This window comes from Canis lupus, chromosome 30 (assembly GCF_003254725.2).
Source record: "Canis lupus dingo isolate Sandy chromosome 30, ASM325472v2, whole genome shotgun sequence".
NCBI lineage: Eukaryota > Metazoa > Chordata > Mammalia > Carnivora > Canidae > Canis > Canis lupus.
The window spans coordinates 853,552-868,867 of record NC_064272.1 but is presented as its reverse complement, the minus strand read 5'-3'; the positions used below and the strand labels follow the sequence as shown (position 1 = coordinate 868,867).

General features: G+C 38.3%; 1 protein-coding gene across 1 annotated transcript; it reads left to right on the top strand.

The window, feature by feature from the left end:
* The first annotated feature begins 13,497 nt into the window (after window positions 1–13,497).
* Window positions 13,498–14,996, top strand: LOC112676205 (olfactory receptor 4F3/4F16/4F29-like). Its single transcript, XM_025473363.3, has one exon. It carries the CDS (start codon window positions 14,055–14,057, stop codon window positions 14,994–14,996), a length of 942 nt encoding a protein of 313 aa, XP_025329148.1. The 5' UTR covers window positions 13,498–14,054.
* The last annotated feature ends 320 nt before the right edge of the window (window positions 14,997–15,316 follow it).

Sequence of the window (15,316 nt, the reverse complement as noted above, 5' to 3'; positions counted from 1 at the left end):
TTACTGTTGGGTTTAGGGTTAGCAGTGGGTCTGGGTTACTGTTTGGATTAGGGTTAACGTTAGGGTTCAGGTTTAGGTTAGAGTGGTTAGAGGTTGGGGTATGTGCCTGGAAGTTATGTCTTTTTTAAAAAAAAATAATTTATTTATTTTACAGAGAGATAGGGTGGGCATGGGAGCATGGGGAGATGCAGAGGAAAGAGAGAATCCTCTATCAGACTCCCCACTGAGCATAGGACCTGACTTGGGGCTTGATTGCAGGACCCTGAGATCATGACCCAAGCCAGAACCAAGAGTTGGCTGCTTAACCGATGAGCCACCTAGGCTCATTAAAGGAAGATATAAGGATTTCTAAACATATGTATGAAAGAAAGCATGTTGGAATAGTCCGGTGCTTAACTCATTAAAGCTACACTGTGCATAAAAAAATATTCTCAGGTGTAGAATGAAGCATAATAATATGACATCCAGGAGAAAAATAAATCAATAGAAAAGGAATTTAGGAATGACATAAATAATGGCAATAATCAGAAAAGGATGTGAGGGGCACTGGGGTGGCTCAGTGGTTGAGCGTCTGCTTTTGGTTCAGGTCATGATCCCAGGGTCCTTGGATCAAGTCCCGCATCAGGCTCTCTGCAGGGAGCCTGTTTCTCCCTCTGCCTATGTCACTGCCTCTCTCTTTGTGTCTCTCACGAATAAATAAATAAATAAATAAATAAATAAATAAATAAATAAATACCTAAAAAAAAAAAGGATGTGAAAAACTCATCAAGGCATATAACAAATTGTTGAAAACTAATAATGAGAAAACTTTGAAGGCAGCTAGATAAAAAAGATTCATTGCATATAGAATGAGAGCAAATGACTTCTTGTTTTTTTTTAAAGATTTATTTTTTAAATTGTTTGAGAGAGAGAGAGACAGAGAAAGAGAGAGAGAGAGAGAGAACATATAGAAGGCAGGGGCTGGGGAAGAGGGAGATAGAGTCTTAAGTAGATTTTGCACTGAGTTGGGAGCCCTTCATGGGGCTGATCTCATGACCCTGAGATCACTACCTGAGCCAAAACCAAGAGTCACACTCTTAGTGGACTGCACCATCCAGGTGCCCCACAAATGGCTTAAGAATCTAAATAATCTACCAGTGCAATCCCTATTGAAATACCAATAACATCTCTCACAGAATTAGAACAAATGTTCCTAAAATTTGTATGATACCACAAAAGACCCTGAATAGCTAAAGAAATCTTTTTGTTGTTATTGTTGTTTCTTTTTTTATTTAAATTCAAGTTATTAACAATAATGTATTAGTGGTTTCAGATGTAGATTCAGTGATTCATCAGTATAAGACTCAGTGCTCATCCCATCACGTGCCCTCCTTAATGTCCATCACCCACTTACCACATCCCCACATCTTCCTCCTCTCCAGGGACCTTCAGTTTGTTTCCTATGGTTAAGAGTCTCTTATGATTTGTCTCCCTCTCTGATTTCATCTTGTTTTATTTTTTCCTCTCTTCTCCTATGATCCTGTTTTATTTCTGAAATTCCACATATGAGTGCGATCATATGATAATTGTCTTTCTTTGAATGACTAATTTCACTTAGCATAATACTTACTCTAGTTTTATCCATGTTGCAAATGGCAAGATTTAATTTTTTTGATGGCTGAGTAGTATTCCATTATATATTTATGCCACATCTTCTTTATCCATTCATCTGTTGATGGGCATCTGTGGGCTCTTTCCATATCTTGGCTATTGTGGATATTGCTGCTATAAGCATTGGGGTGGAGGTGCCCCTTCAGATCACTATGTTTATATCCTTTGGGGTAAATACGCTGTAGTGAGATTACTGGATCATAGGGTAGCTCTATTTTCAACTTCTTGAGGAACCTCCATACTGTTTTCCAAAGTAGCTGCACCAGTTTGCATTCCCATCAATGATGTAAGAGGGTTCCACTTTCTGCACACCCTAGCCAACATCTGTCATTTCCTGACTTGTTAATTTTAGCCATTCTGATTGGTGTGAGGTGGTATCTCATTGTGGTTTTGATTCATATTTCCTTGATGCTGCGTGGTGCTAAACCTTTTTTCATGTGTCTGTTGGCCATGTGTATGTCTTATTTAAAGAAATGTCTGTTCATGTCTTCTGCCCATTTCTTGATTGGATTATTTGTTCTTTCAGTGTTGAGTTTGATAAGTTCTTTATAGATCTGGGATACTAGCCCTTTATCTAATATATATTTGCAAATATCTTTTCCCATTTTGTTGGTTGTCTTGATTTTTTAAAAGATTTTATTTATTTATTCATAGAGACACAGAGAGAGGGGGCAGAGACACAGGCAGAGGAAGTCCCATGCAGGGAGCCTGATGAGGGACTTGATCCAGGGTCCCCAGGATCACACCCTGGGCTGCAGGCGGTGCTAAACCGCTGCGCCACCAGGGCTGCCTCTTGTCTTGATTTTTTCACTTGTTTCCTTTGCTGTGCAGAAGCTTTTTGTCTTGGTAAAGTCCCAATAGTTCATTTTTGCCTTTGTTTGTATCTAGTAAGAAGTTGCTGTGGCTGAGGTCCAAGAGCTTGCTGCTGTGTTCTCTAGGATTTGGATGGATGCCTGCCTCACATTTAGGTCTTTCATCAATTATGAGTATTTTTGTGTATGGTGTGAGGAAATGGTCTAGTTTCATTCTTCTGTATGTTGCTGTCCAATTTTTCCAGCACCATTTATTGAAGAGACTGTCATATTTTCAGTGGATATTCTTTCCTCCTTTGTCAAAGATTAGTTGGCCATAGAGTTGAGGGCCCATTTCTGGGTTCTCTATTCTGTTCCATTGATCTATGTGTCTGTTTTTGTGCCAGTACCACACTGGCTTGATGATCACAGCTTTGTAGTACAGCTTGAAATCCGGCATTGTGATGCCCCTAGCTCTGGTTTTCTTTTTCAAAATTCCTTTGGCTATTCCAGGTCTTTTCGGGTTCCATACAAATTTTTGGATTATTTATTCCAACTCTCTGAAAATAAGTTGATGGTATTTTGATAGGGATTGCACTGAATGTATAGATTGCTCTAGGTAGCATAGACATATTAACAATATATGTTCCTCCAATCCATAAGCATGGAACATTTTTCCATTTGTGTCTTCCTCAGTTTCTTTCATGAGAGTTCTATAGTTTTCTGAGTATAGATCCTTTGCCTCTTTGGTTATGTTTATTCCTAGGTATCTTATGGTTTTGTGTGCAGTTGTAAGTTGGATTGACTCCTTAATTTTTCTTTCTTCTCTCTCATTGTTATTGTATAGAAATGCAACTGATTTCTTTACATTGATTTAATATCCTACCAGTTGCTGAATTCCTATATGAGTTTTAGTAATTTTGGAGTGGAATATTTTGTTTCTTCCAAATAGAGCATCATGTCATCTGCAAAGAGTGAGAATTTGACTTCTTTGCTGATTTGATGCCTTTTATTTCTTCTTCTTGTCTGATTGCTGAGGCTAGGACTTCTAGTACTATGTTGAATAGCAATGGTGAGAGTGGACATCCCTGTCATGTTCCTGACTTAGGGGAAAAGCTCAGATTTTCCCCATTGAGAATGATATTAGCTGTGGGCTTTTCTTTTATGGTTCTTATAATATTGAGGTATGTTTCCTGTATCCCTACATTGAAGGGTTTTAATCAAGAAGAGATGCTGTACTTTGTCAAATGCTTTTTCTGCATCTATTGAGAGGATCATATGGTTCTTGTCCTTTCTTTTGCTAATGTAGTGTATCACACTGATTGATTTGCAGATGTTAAACCATGCTTGCATAGCCAAAGCAATCTTGAGAAAGAACAAAACAGAAGATATCACACCATCCCAGATTTCAAGATATACAACAAAGCTGTAGGAATCAGAATAGTATGCTACCAGCACCAAAATAGGCACATAGATTAATAGAACAGATTAGAAAGCCTATAAAGAAACCCATACTTATATAGTTAATTAATCTATGACAAAGGAGGCAAGAATATACAATGGGGAAAAGGCAGTGTCATCAGCAAATTGTGCTGGGAAAACTGGACAGCCTACATGCAAAAGAATGAAACTGGATCAGTTTCTTTCATCATTCACAAAAATAAGCTTAAAAAGGATTAAAGACCTAAATGTAAGACCTAAAACTCTTAGTGGAAAACATAGGTAGTAATCTCTTTCACATTGGCTTTAGCAACATTTTTCTAGATGTCTCCCCAGGCAAAAGAAACAGAATGAAAATTAAACTATTAGGACTACACCGAAATAAAAGCTTTTGTACAACGAAGGAAGTCATCAACAAAACAAAAAGGCAACCTAATGAATGAGAGAAAATATTTGCAAATGATGTATCTGATAAGGGGTTAATATCCAAAATACATAAAGAAGCAATTGTACATGGGATTGACTCCTTAATTTCTCTTTCTTCAGTCTCATTGTTAGTGTATAGAAATGCCACTGATTTCTGGGCATTGATTTTGTATCCTGCCACACTGCCGAATTGCTGTAGGAGTTCTAGCAATCTTGGGGTGGAGTCTTTTGGGTTTTCTACGTACAGCATCATGTCATCTGTGAAAAGGGAGAGTTTGACTTCTTCTTTGCCAATTTGAATGCCTTTTATTTCTTTTTATTGCCTGATTGCTGAGGCTAGGACTTCCAGTACTATGTTGAATAGCAGTGGTGAGAGTGGACATCCATGTCGTGTTCCTGATCTTAGGGGAAAGGCTCCCAGTGCTTCCCCATTGAGAAGGATATTTGTTGTGAGCTTTTTGTAGATGGCTTTTAAGATGCTGAGGAATGTTCCCTCTATCCCTATACTCTGAAGAGTTTTGATCAAGAATGGATGCTGTATTTTGTCAAATGCTTTCTCTGCATCTCTTGAGAGGATCATATGGTTCTTGTTTTTCTCTTGCTGATATGATCAATCACATTGATTGCTTTACTAGTGTTGAACCAGCCTCGCATCCCGGGGATAAATCCCACTTGGTCAAGCTGAATAATCTTCTTAATGTATTGTTGGATCTTATTGGCTAGTATCTTGTTGAAAATTTTTGCATCTGTGTTCATCAGAGATATTGGTCTATAATTCTCCTTTTTGGTGGGGTCTTTGGTTTTGGAATTAAGGTGATGCTGGTCTCATAGAACAAGTTTGGAAGTACTCCATCTCCTTCTATCTTTCCGAACAGCTTTAGTAGAATAGGTACGGTTTCTTCTTTAAACATTTGATAGAATTCCCCTGGGAAGTCATCTGGCCCTGGACTTTTGTGTCTTGAGAGGTTTTTGATGACTGCTTCAATTTCCTCCCTGGTTATTTGCCTGCTCAGGCTTTCTATTTCTTCCTGTTCCAGTTTTGGTAGTTTGTGGTTTTCCAGAAATATGTCCATTTCTTCTAGATTGCCTAATTTATTGGCATATACCTGCTCATAATAAGTTTTTTAAATCGTTTGTATTTCCTTGGTATTGGTGGTGATCTCTCCTTTCTCATTCATGATTTTTTGCCCAGCTGTGGAAGGAGCCTCGGTGTCCATCAATAGATGAATGGATAAAGAAGATGTGGTATATGTATACAATGGAATATTACTCTACCATTTGAAACGACAAATACCCACCATTTGCTTCGATGTGAAGGGACCTGGAGAGTATTATGCTGAGTGAAATAAGTCAATCAGAAAAGGACAAACATTATATGGTCTCATTCATTTGGGGAATATAAAAATTAGTGAAAAGGATGAAAGGGAAAGGAGAGAAAATGAATGAAAGTATCAGTGCGAGTGACGAAACATGAGAGACACCTAACTCTGGGAAATGAACAAGGGGTAGTGGAAGGGGAGGTGGGTGGGGGGTTGGGGTGACTGGGTGATGGGCACTGACGGGGGGCACTTGGTGGGATGAGCAGTGGGTGTTATGCTATATGTTGGCAAATTGACTCCAATAAAAAAATTAAAAAATTAAAAAAATATATAAAGAACTTAGAGAACTCAACACCAAAATCACAAGTAATCTGATTAAAAATGGGTACCTGACTGGCTCAGTTGGAAGAGCATGTAACTCTTGATCTCAGGGTCATAAGTTGGATCCCCACATTGGGTACAGAGATTACTTAAATAAATAACTTTTAAAAATGGGCAGAAGATCTGACGTTTTTCCAGAGAAGACATACAGATGACCAAAAGATGCATAAAAAGATGCTCAACGTCATTAATCATCAGGGAAATGAAAATCAAAGCCACAATGAGACATATCGCATTACACCTGTCAGAATGCCTGGTATCAAAAAGGCAAGAAATAACAAGTGTTGGTGAGGAGGTGGAGAAAAAGGAATCTTTGTGCTCTGTTGGTGGGAATGTATATTGGTGCAGCCACTGTGGAAAACAGTTTGGGGGTTCCTCAGAAAATTAAAAATAGGAATCCCATACAAGCTAGTAATTGGGTAAAATACTGGGTATTTACCCAAAGAAAATGAAAACACTAATTCAAAAAGATACATGCACCCCTATGTTTATTTCAGCATTATTTATAATAACCAAGATATGGAAATAACCTAAGTGTCTATTAATAGATTAATAGATAAAGAAGATGTGGTATAAATACACAGTGGAATATTATTCAGCCACAAGAAAGGAAGATATCCTCCCATTTGTGACAACATGGATTGATCTAAAGATATCATACTAAGTAAAATAAGTCAGACAGAGAAAGACAAACCCCATATAATTTCACTTACATGTGAAATCTAAAAAAAAAAAAAAAAAAAAGAACAGACAAGAAACAAACAAAAAACCAGACTCTTAAATACATAGAACAACTGGTTGTTGCCAGAGGGGGAGGGATGAAATACATAAAGGGGATTAAGAAGTACAAACTTCCATTTATAAAATAAATAAGTCACAGAGATGAAAAGTACAGCTTAGGGAATAACATCAGCAAGACTGTCACTGTTGTTTGGTGACAGATGGTGACTAGACTGATCTTGGTGAGCTCTGAGTAATTTACAGAATGGTTGAATCAATATGTTGTGTACCTTTAAAAAATTTAAAAAAATAAAAAATAAAAAATAAATAAATAAAAATAAATAAATAAAAAATAAAAAAAATAAAAAAATAAAAAAATAAAAAATAATAAAAATTAAAAAATGAAAAATAATAAAAATTAAAAAAATAAAAAAATATGTTGTGTACCTGAAATTAATGCCACATTGTATGTTTATTATACTTCAATTAAAAATGTTTATTTTTGTTTTTCTTAAAAAACAACCCACAATGGGAATCACAATCTCATTTTGCTATGTATTGTCAAATGGCCAATCTCCCTCCTGTATCCACCCTCTGTGCTCCTTGACAGGAAGTTGATCTGTGATCTTTGGTCATATATTCCCTCATTAACCCAAGGCACCCACAGTTACTTCTAAGAGTCCTCAGTTCTCTTCACAAACAACAGCCTTCCAAGAGCAAACTGCTGGGAAGGCTCTATAAGTGCTGTGCTGTTTCAGATTTTCATATATTTATATGAGCTGCTCCTTCTATCACTGCTCAAAGTCACACTATCACCCAACTGTTACCTTTTTGATGAAGCCTTTTCATACTTTCCACTTATATCTTATTACTTATCTTCTATGTGGAGCTTTTATTTTTGTATTTTTAAAAGATTTTTATTTATTTATTTGACAGAGAGAGAGTGAGAGAGAATGCACAGGTAGGCAGAGCAGAAGGCAGAGGGAGAGGGAGAAGCAGGCTCCCCACTGAGCAGAGAGCCCCACTTGGGGACCCGATCCCAGGGCCCTCAGACCATGACCTGAGTTGAAGGCAGATGCTTAACCAACTGAGCCACCCCGGTGCTCCGGTGTGGAGCTTTTAATACTACATTTATACTGTATTTAAATATTCACATTTCTCTCATTCAAGGGCTGTGAATTCTTTGAGGGAGATTCCATGTCTCCTATCCTGCTCCTCCTCCTGTATAATTATCATTTGTAACAGGACTTGGTATATTAGAATCTCAAATAGAGTTTTTAGAAATAATGTGAACTCCTTGAAATTTTCACCCTTTTCTCTATCATCCTGATCAGTGGTCTTTGAACGTGTAAAGAAAAATGTTTTGTCAGCCCACTATTTAGACATCAGAAAAGCCTTGAGTGAAGCAGAAGATATATCCATATCATAAAAATCTTATAAATATTTATTTGGCAGAGTAATTGACATTTAGAGGTTAAAATATTGATGCGACCCTTAGATAGATGAATAGGTAATTCAGGATAGTGTCAAAAAACAAGGAGTCTTTACGTTCTTGGTGGCTCTTTTTCTTGGATTGTTGTATTTTCTAAACCCAGAATATATTGGTTTTTCTTTTTTTAACCTGTTCAAATGCATACATCTAGAAAACAAATACTCAGTTGTGTGTGTTTGCATCTGTCTTGTATGTATACATATGGGAGAACAGTAAAGATGATTTTCAGTAAAAGGCAATTAAAAAAGGGTTGCCTAGGTAGCTTAGTTTGGTTAAGCATCTGACTCTTGATCTCAGCTCAGGTCTTTTTTTTTTTTTTTAAGATTTTATTCATTTATTCATGAGAGTCACAGAGAGAGAGAGGTAGAGACATAGGCAGAGGGAGAAGCAGGTTCCATGCAGGGAGCCTGGTGTGGAACTTGACCCGGGACTCCAGGATCATGCCCTGAGCCGAGGGCAGATGCCCAACCACTGAGCCATCCAGGCATCCCTCAACTCAGGTCTTGGTCTTGGGGTTGTGGGTTCAAGCTCTGCGGTGGGCTCCACAATGGGCATAGAGCCTACATTAACAAATAGTAATCAAAATATATTTACATGAGTCTTTCATGAGGATTTCATCTTTACCTCAAGCCCTGAGGTAAAAAAATACCAAACAAACCAAAACCATGAAACCTACTTATTCATGAGGGAGCTCTTCCCCTAGGTGACTCATTAACTTTCTCCTCTTACGTTGCTCTGGGAAAATCAGTCTTCTTCTGAGATGATGCCCAGCACAGACTGAAATCATATTAGTCTTCCCTGTGCTATTTGGTGCCATTTTGAACTACCTTCTGTATTGCTAATTAGCTCTCTCTTTTCCATTCTGGGGGAATTTCAAATAGATCCATATGCCGATGTGAGTTTTCTGAGGATGCTATCTTAGGTCTGCTATAAATAACAGGTTGGTGAGAAAGATAGGCAGAACAAATGCAATCAGATTGTTGTGTTTTGTTGACTAGGATGTTTTCTGGTAACTAAATCAGAGCTTGAAATCACCACTGGAGATTTCAAACTGTGATTTAGTTGTGATCCAGGAGAGGAGGGCACTCAAGAAGACAAGGAGTTGAGAAGAGTAGTTGAGTCAATGGGTAGGGTTTGAAAAATATTCTGCAGGGAACTTATGTTGGTCTCTAGGCAGGGATAAAGAGGTACTCAGTGTCATGTATTTAAGGGTAAGAACCATGACGTAGAACAGTCAGGTACAATCTAGGAGGCACACAGGAGTGTAAATGACATCATAATGCACATGGAATATACAGAGTTAGCTCAGATTAGTTTGGCAGTGAACATCCACACCAGAGCTGGTAATAGTATCTGACTTTGGTTGTGGATCACAACTTCTATGTGGACCAAGCAAAAAGAATTATCCAATTTAGTCAGTGTTTGCCAAAGAAGCGGGAATTGATGTTCTCTCCTCCTACACTGACCATTTAATTAGTTACTATAATAAATGACTGAGGAGAAAAAAAATCTGAAGTAATTGCTGAGGTCAAATATTCTAATTTATTTAATTGGACCCTGGTCTTATCAGAAGAATTCAGAAAACCTTGATATCTGGGTTATTTGTATATCCATTGATTCATTCAACAAAAAATACTTCTTCAGCATCTGTTATAGTTTGAACATTAGCCAGAGTTCCGGGAATACAGAGAAAAATACAGAATTTCTTCCTCCTATGAGCTAGACTCACTGGGAGTAAGAGATAGAAACTGGAAGTTACATTGCATCATTGCACCTGGAGAAGGGACAGCTGAGAGGTGGAAAGGTAAGTAAGGGAAGAATATTATTTTGGGAAATGTCTCATTAAAAAAGAAGTGGAAAGAATGGGGAAAACTTTGGTTTCAAGTTAAGGATCTGTCATTCTCCATGGTAGATGAATGAGGCTTTCTGTCAAATATTTTCTGAGAAGGAAAATTCAGGTCCTTGTCTTTATGAGTTTAGCCTCTTTCTTTCTTTCTTTCTTTCTTTCTTTCTTTCTTTCTTTCGTTCGTTCGTTCGTTCTTTCTTTCTTTCTTTCTTTCTTTCTTTCTCTCTCTCTTTCTTTCTTTCTTTCTTTCTTTCTTTCTTTCTTTCTTTCTTTCTTTTTTTAGCTTATCTTTCTAAAGGACTTTTACGGGGTGTGGCTAGAAGTGTTTGGACTTTTTAATATATAAGCTAGTTTTTAATTCCTTTCCTGTATTTTTGGGCATATTTGTCTCTGGTTTCAGAATTTGAGGGAAATTTCATTCTGTTTCCTTTTCTCTTTCTCTTCTACATGATTCTTTTTATTGCTCTTGCTCTATTACTTACCCCTTTGCTTAATTTCTGTTTTATCATTAAATTATTTTTTCTCTCCACTCCTCACCATAATTCTTCTCTCTTTATATGTTTTCTTTATCTTCATCTTCTAAAATATCTTATTTTAAACACTTAAGTTGAAATTGCAAAGGAATTAATTCAAATTAATTTAGCAAACACTGACTTCCTAAAACTGACAATTCTGCCCTCTGAAACTCTCCTAGGATGAAGACAGAAATGAATAATGCAGGTGTGCTCTCCTGTAGTGCTTGGAAACACAGAAACCAAATCATGCACATGTAACTATACTGCAGGGCCAAAGATGCTGTGCTAAGTATGAAGTGATACAGGAAAGAGAGGGAACAAGATTTTTTTCCCTGCTAGGATAAATGGGGAGGTTTCATGAAATGGGTGGTACTTCAATGGAGCTGTGAAAAAAAAAATTTCATGATAGATAGAACAACATTTTTTATTTGGAAGAGAGAGTTTGAAGAAAAGGAAGGAAAGAGATTCAGAGATGGGGAAGGGTTTGATTTGGCGACCATAGGGTAAGTTAGTGCTGGGGTCCAAACACAGAGGCCCTAGAATCTTGGGGTTGTGTTTTAATAACCTTATTATAATATTTAAATATTATATTATAATATAATATAATATTATAGTATATTATATTAAATGTAATATAATATTTCTTTGTCTTCACAAATAATAATATTATAATATTTCTTTGTGTCTTCACAAATTCTTTTCCTTTTCCCTTCCTGACTGAACAATACATGACCCTTGTATTTTGCAAGGCTAAGCCTTCTTGATTTTTATTTTTGATTTCATTCATTTCTGCTTTTCCACAGCCACAATTGGTCTGCTTTTCCACAGACCAATTACCTCCAGCTATTGTGCACCTTCATATTCTCCTCTACTGTTCCTGTTCACTTCTCCTGTTTATTCATTAAAAAGTCCTTTTATTTTGGGCTCTCTCCAAGTATCCTTCTCCTCTTTTATTTTTAAATCGTATACGCTCAATAGACTAACTTTCCTAACAACCTATGTTTAACTTTAACCCCGGGCAATTTGAGTTTGTTCCTCTACTGTTCATTCCATAAATATTTATGGGGCACATCTCATGTTACATTCTAGGCACTGAGAATACATTAGTGAAGAATTCCTAGAATGCCTTGCCTTCAAATACCAATTTTTCTTATTATTGATCCCAGAAACACTGAATTGATCCTTATTTTTCTTGATTTCACTGCAACACTATTTATCTTCTGAAATAATTTCATTTCCTGACTTCTAGAGCCCTGAACTCTCTGGTTCTCAGGAAAGTTTTCTTTCCTTGTTTTTTGTTTCTTTTTCCCAGACTTAATTCATTTATTCATGAGAGACACAGAGAGAGAAGCAGGAGACACAGGCTGAGGGAGGAGCAGGCTCCCTGCAGGGAACTTGATGTGGAACTCCATCCCAGGATCCGGGATCACACCCTGAGTTGAAGGCAGATGCTCAATCCCTGAGCTACCCAGGTGTCCCTTTCCCAGACTTTAAATCTTGGGCTTTTCTTATAGCATATTTGACCTTTCCTCTAGATACATATATTTCTTGGAGCTTCAATGATCATATCTATGTAGATGATTTCTAAGTGACCTCTCTAGACTTAGCTCCTTAAAAAAAACCAAAACACTACGTGTATCACGTTCCTTAACTTAAATCCCCAGAATGCCTAATATGAGCAGTTTGACTATATATCTCCCTCTAAACATTGCTGTAGCTGCATCCTACAGTATTTGGTATAAAGATATTTTGTGGGGATCTTTGGGTGGCTCAGCGGTTTAGCGCCTGCCTTTGGTCCCGGAGGATTGAGCCCGCATCGGGCTTCCTGTGTGGAGCTTGCTTCTCCCTCTGCCTGTGTCTCTGCCTCTCTCTCTGTGTCTCTCATTAATAAATAAATAAAATCTTAAAAAAATATTTTGTGACTCAGTTTAAAATGTTTTCCAATTTCCATTGTGATTTCATCTTTGACCCAGGAGTTACGAGTGTGTTTCCTAATTTCCAAACACAGGAAGATTTTCTAGTTATATTTTGGTCAGTGGTACTACCTTAAATGTTTTGGGGCTGGAATATGGTTTGTGTGGTAGCAATCTTTTGAAATTTGTTAAGATTTACTCTCTAATACAGCCTATGGTAAAGTTTTGTAGTGTTCTCTGAATGCTCGAGTATTCTGCATATATTGGGGACAGGGATCTCTACAATTCAATTTGATTAATCATGTTTTTAAACCTTCATTATACTGACTGAGATATTTTGTTGGTTTGTCCTAATTGCTCAGCGAAAGAAGTGATAGTTAATTTTCAGAATATAAAAATTAGTGAAAGGGAATAAAGGGGAAAGGAGAGAAAATGAGTGGGAAATATCAGTGAGGGTGACAAAGCACGAGAGACACCTAACTCTGGGAAATGAACAAGGGGTAGTGAAAAGGGAGCCACAGGGGGGTTGGGGGTGAATGGGTGATGGGCACTTGAGGGGGGCACTTGGCGGGATGAGGACTGGGTGTTATGCTAAATGTTGGCAAATTGAACTCCAATAAAAAATTTTTTAAAAAGTACATTGTTTTAGAAATATATTGTTTAAAAGATTTATATATTTATTTGAGAGAAAGGGTCTGAGGGTGAGCAGAGGGGGAGAGAGAGAGAGAGAGTGAGGGGAAGCAGACTCCCTGATGAGTGCCAGGCTGGATACAGGGCTCAATCTCGTGCCCCTGAGGTCATGACCTGAGCTGACACCAAGAGCCTGACCCTTAAGTGACTGAGCCTCTCAGGCGACCCTATATTCTCTTAAATAGATAGTATGGTGGTCTTGTGTTGTGTCAGCTTAGCTAGATTGAACTACATACTCTCAAATTCCTTTTTCTGTATGTTTCCAACTAGAATACATTGTAAGGGAGATGCTTTTGCAATATTTCTAGGTTAAAGTGAAACAGCTGTCCTACTTGTAGTTCACACACTTTGTCATTTCTCTGCTGGCTTGTCTCATTGGTGTGAGGCAGTGGCCAGAACTGCAGCTGCCACACCTCCCTCGGGAGGCTTCTTGAGCTCGTCTGACTTGTGGGCCAGCTGTGCGTTCAGCTCTGTGGTGGAGCGCCCTGGCTTCTGCAGTACATCTGCACCATCGGGGTTAGAGGCGACGAGCACTGGCACTAACTTTTGTCTGACCTCAGAGACTTTAGCTTTTGCTTGTGGGGTCTAGTTAATTCTCGCCTTCCTCCACTGTGCATCCATCTTCTCTTGCTGGCTGCCTGTCCTGTGGACTTCAAGCTATGGTAGCCGGTGCAAAGACAACAGACTTACAGAGACTGCTGAACCAGCTTCCATGGTCATATAAGGTCAAAACACTAACACATCACTTAGTATATCATCTCCTAGTGGTTCTGCTTCTCTAATGGAACCTTGACTGATATGGTCACTAACCCCAATTTCTTGTGTTTTCCTGTTCTTTCAGGCCAATTTGGAGCCCAAAGTGACTGCAACTATGGGGGGAGGAAATAATTCGGTAGTGTCTGAGATTGTGTTGGTGGGACTCACCAGTTCTTTGGAGATGCAGCTTGTCCTATTTCTAGTTTTCTCTGTGTTCTATGTAACAGGTATTTTAGGAAACCTCCTCATTGTGCTCACAGTGATTTCTGACTCACATTTACATTCCCCCATGTACCTCCTGCTGGCCAACCTCTCCTTTATTGACATATGGGTTTCCTCCATTGCAGCTCCCAAGATGATCTCTGATTTTTTCAAGGAGAGAAAAGTAATCTCTTTCCAAGGCTGCATTGCTCAGATGTTCTTCATTCATGTTATTGGAGGAACTGAGATGGTTCTGCTCATTTTCATGGCCCTTGACCGTTATGTTGCTATATGCAGGCCTCTCCACTATCTAGCCATCATGAACTTCAGAACTTGCATTTCACTCCTGGTGGTGGCCTGGGCCATTGGGATCATCCACTCATTGATCCAACTGGTGTTTGTTGTAAACCTGCCATTTTGTGGCCCCAATGAGGTGGACAGCTTTTACTGTGATCTTCCTCGATTTATTAGGCTTGCCTGCACAGACACCTACAGATTAGAGCTCATGGTCACTGCCAATAGTGGCTTCATCTCTCTGGGAACTTTTTCCATTTTGGTTATTTCCTATATCTTCATCTTGGTCATCGTTTGGCAACGTTCCTCAGGTGGCTTGTCCAAGGCCCTCTCTACACTGTCAGCTCACATAACAGTGGTGGTCTTATTTTTTGGTCCATGTATTTTTGTGTACTCATGGCCATTTCCCACAGTGCCAGTGGATAAGTTCCTTGCCATTTTTGATGTAATTATTACTCCATTTCTGAACCCTGCCATCTACACTTTTAGGAATAAAGAGATGAAAGTGGCCATGAGGAGAATATTCAGTCAGGTGTTGAGCTTCCAGAAGCTGTTTAAGTGACTTTGATATCAAGGAAGACAGGCATCTCTGATATTCCCTGCCGTTGCTGCAGACATGAATCCAAGGAAACACAGCACCATGGGTGGTCTACTGACTAGTTTAATTATTGATTCCAGGATTTTCTTACTGTGTTTTCTGTCCATAACCAAGGAGGATATAGTTTGATTCCTTATGAAATATGACAGAATAAAAAGTATTAATATACAATTGTTTGTACATTTTCTTGCCTCTCCTTGATAAGGAGGATTTTGGACTGGCTTCTTCTTTATCTTTTCCTACTCTGTGTTCCCAGGAGTATCTTTCCTTGTCAGAATGATTTT

What these genes read in the sequence shown, in the direction of transcription:
- LOC112676205 (XM_025473363.3), top strand. Translation starts at nt 14,055, where the DNA reads ATGGGGGGAGGAAATAATTCGGTAGTGTCTGAGATTGTGTTGGTGGGA.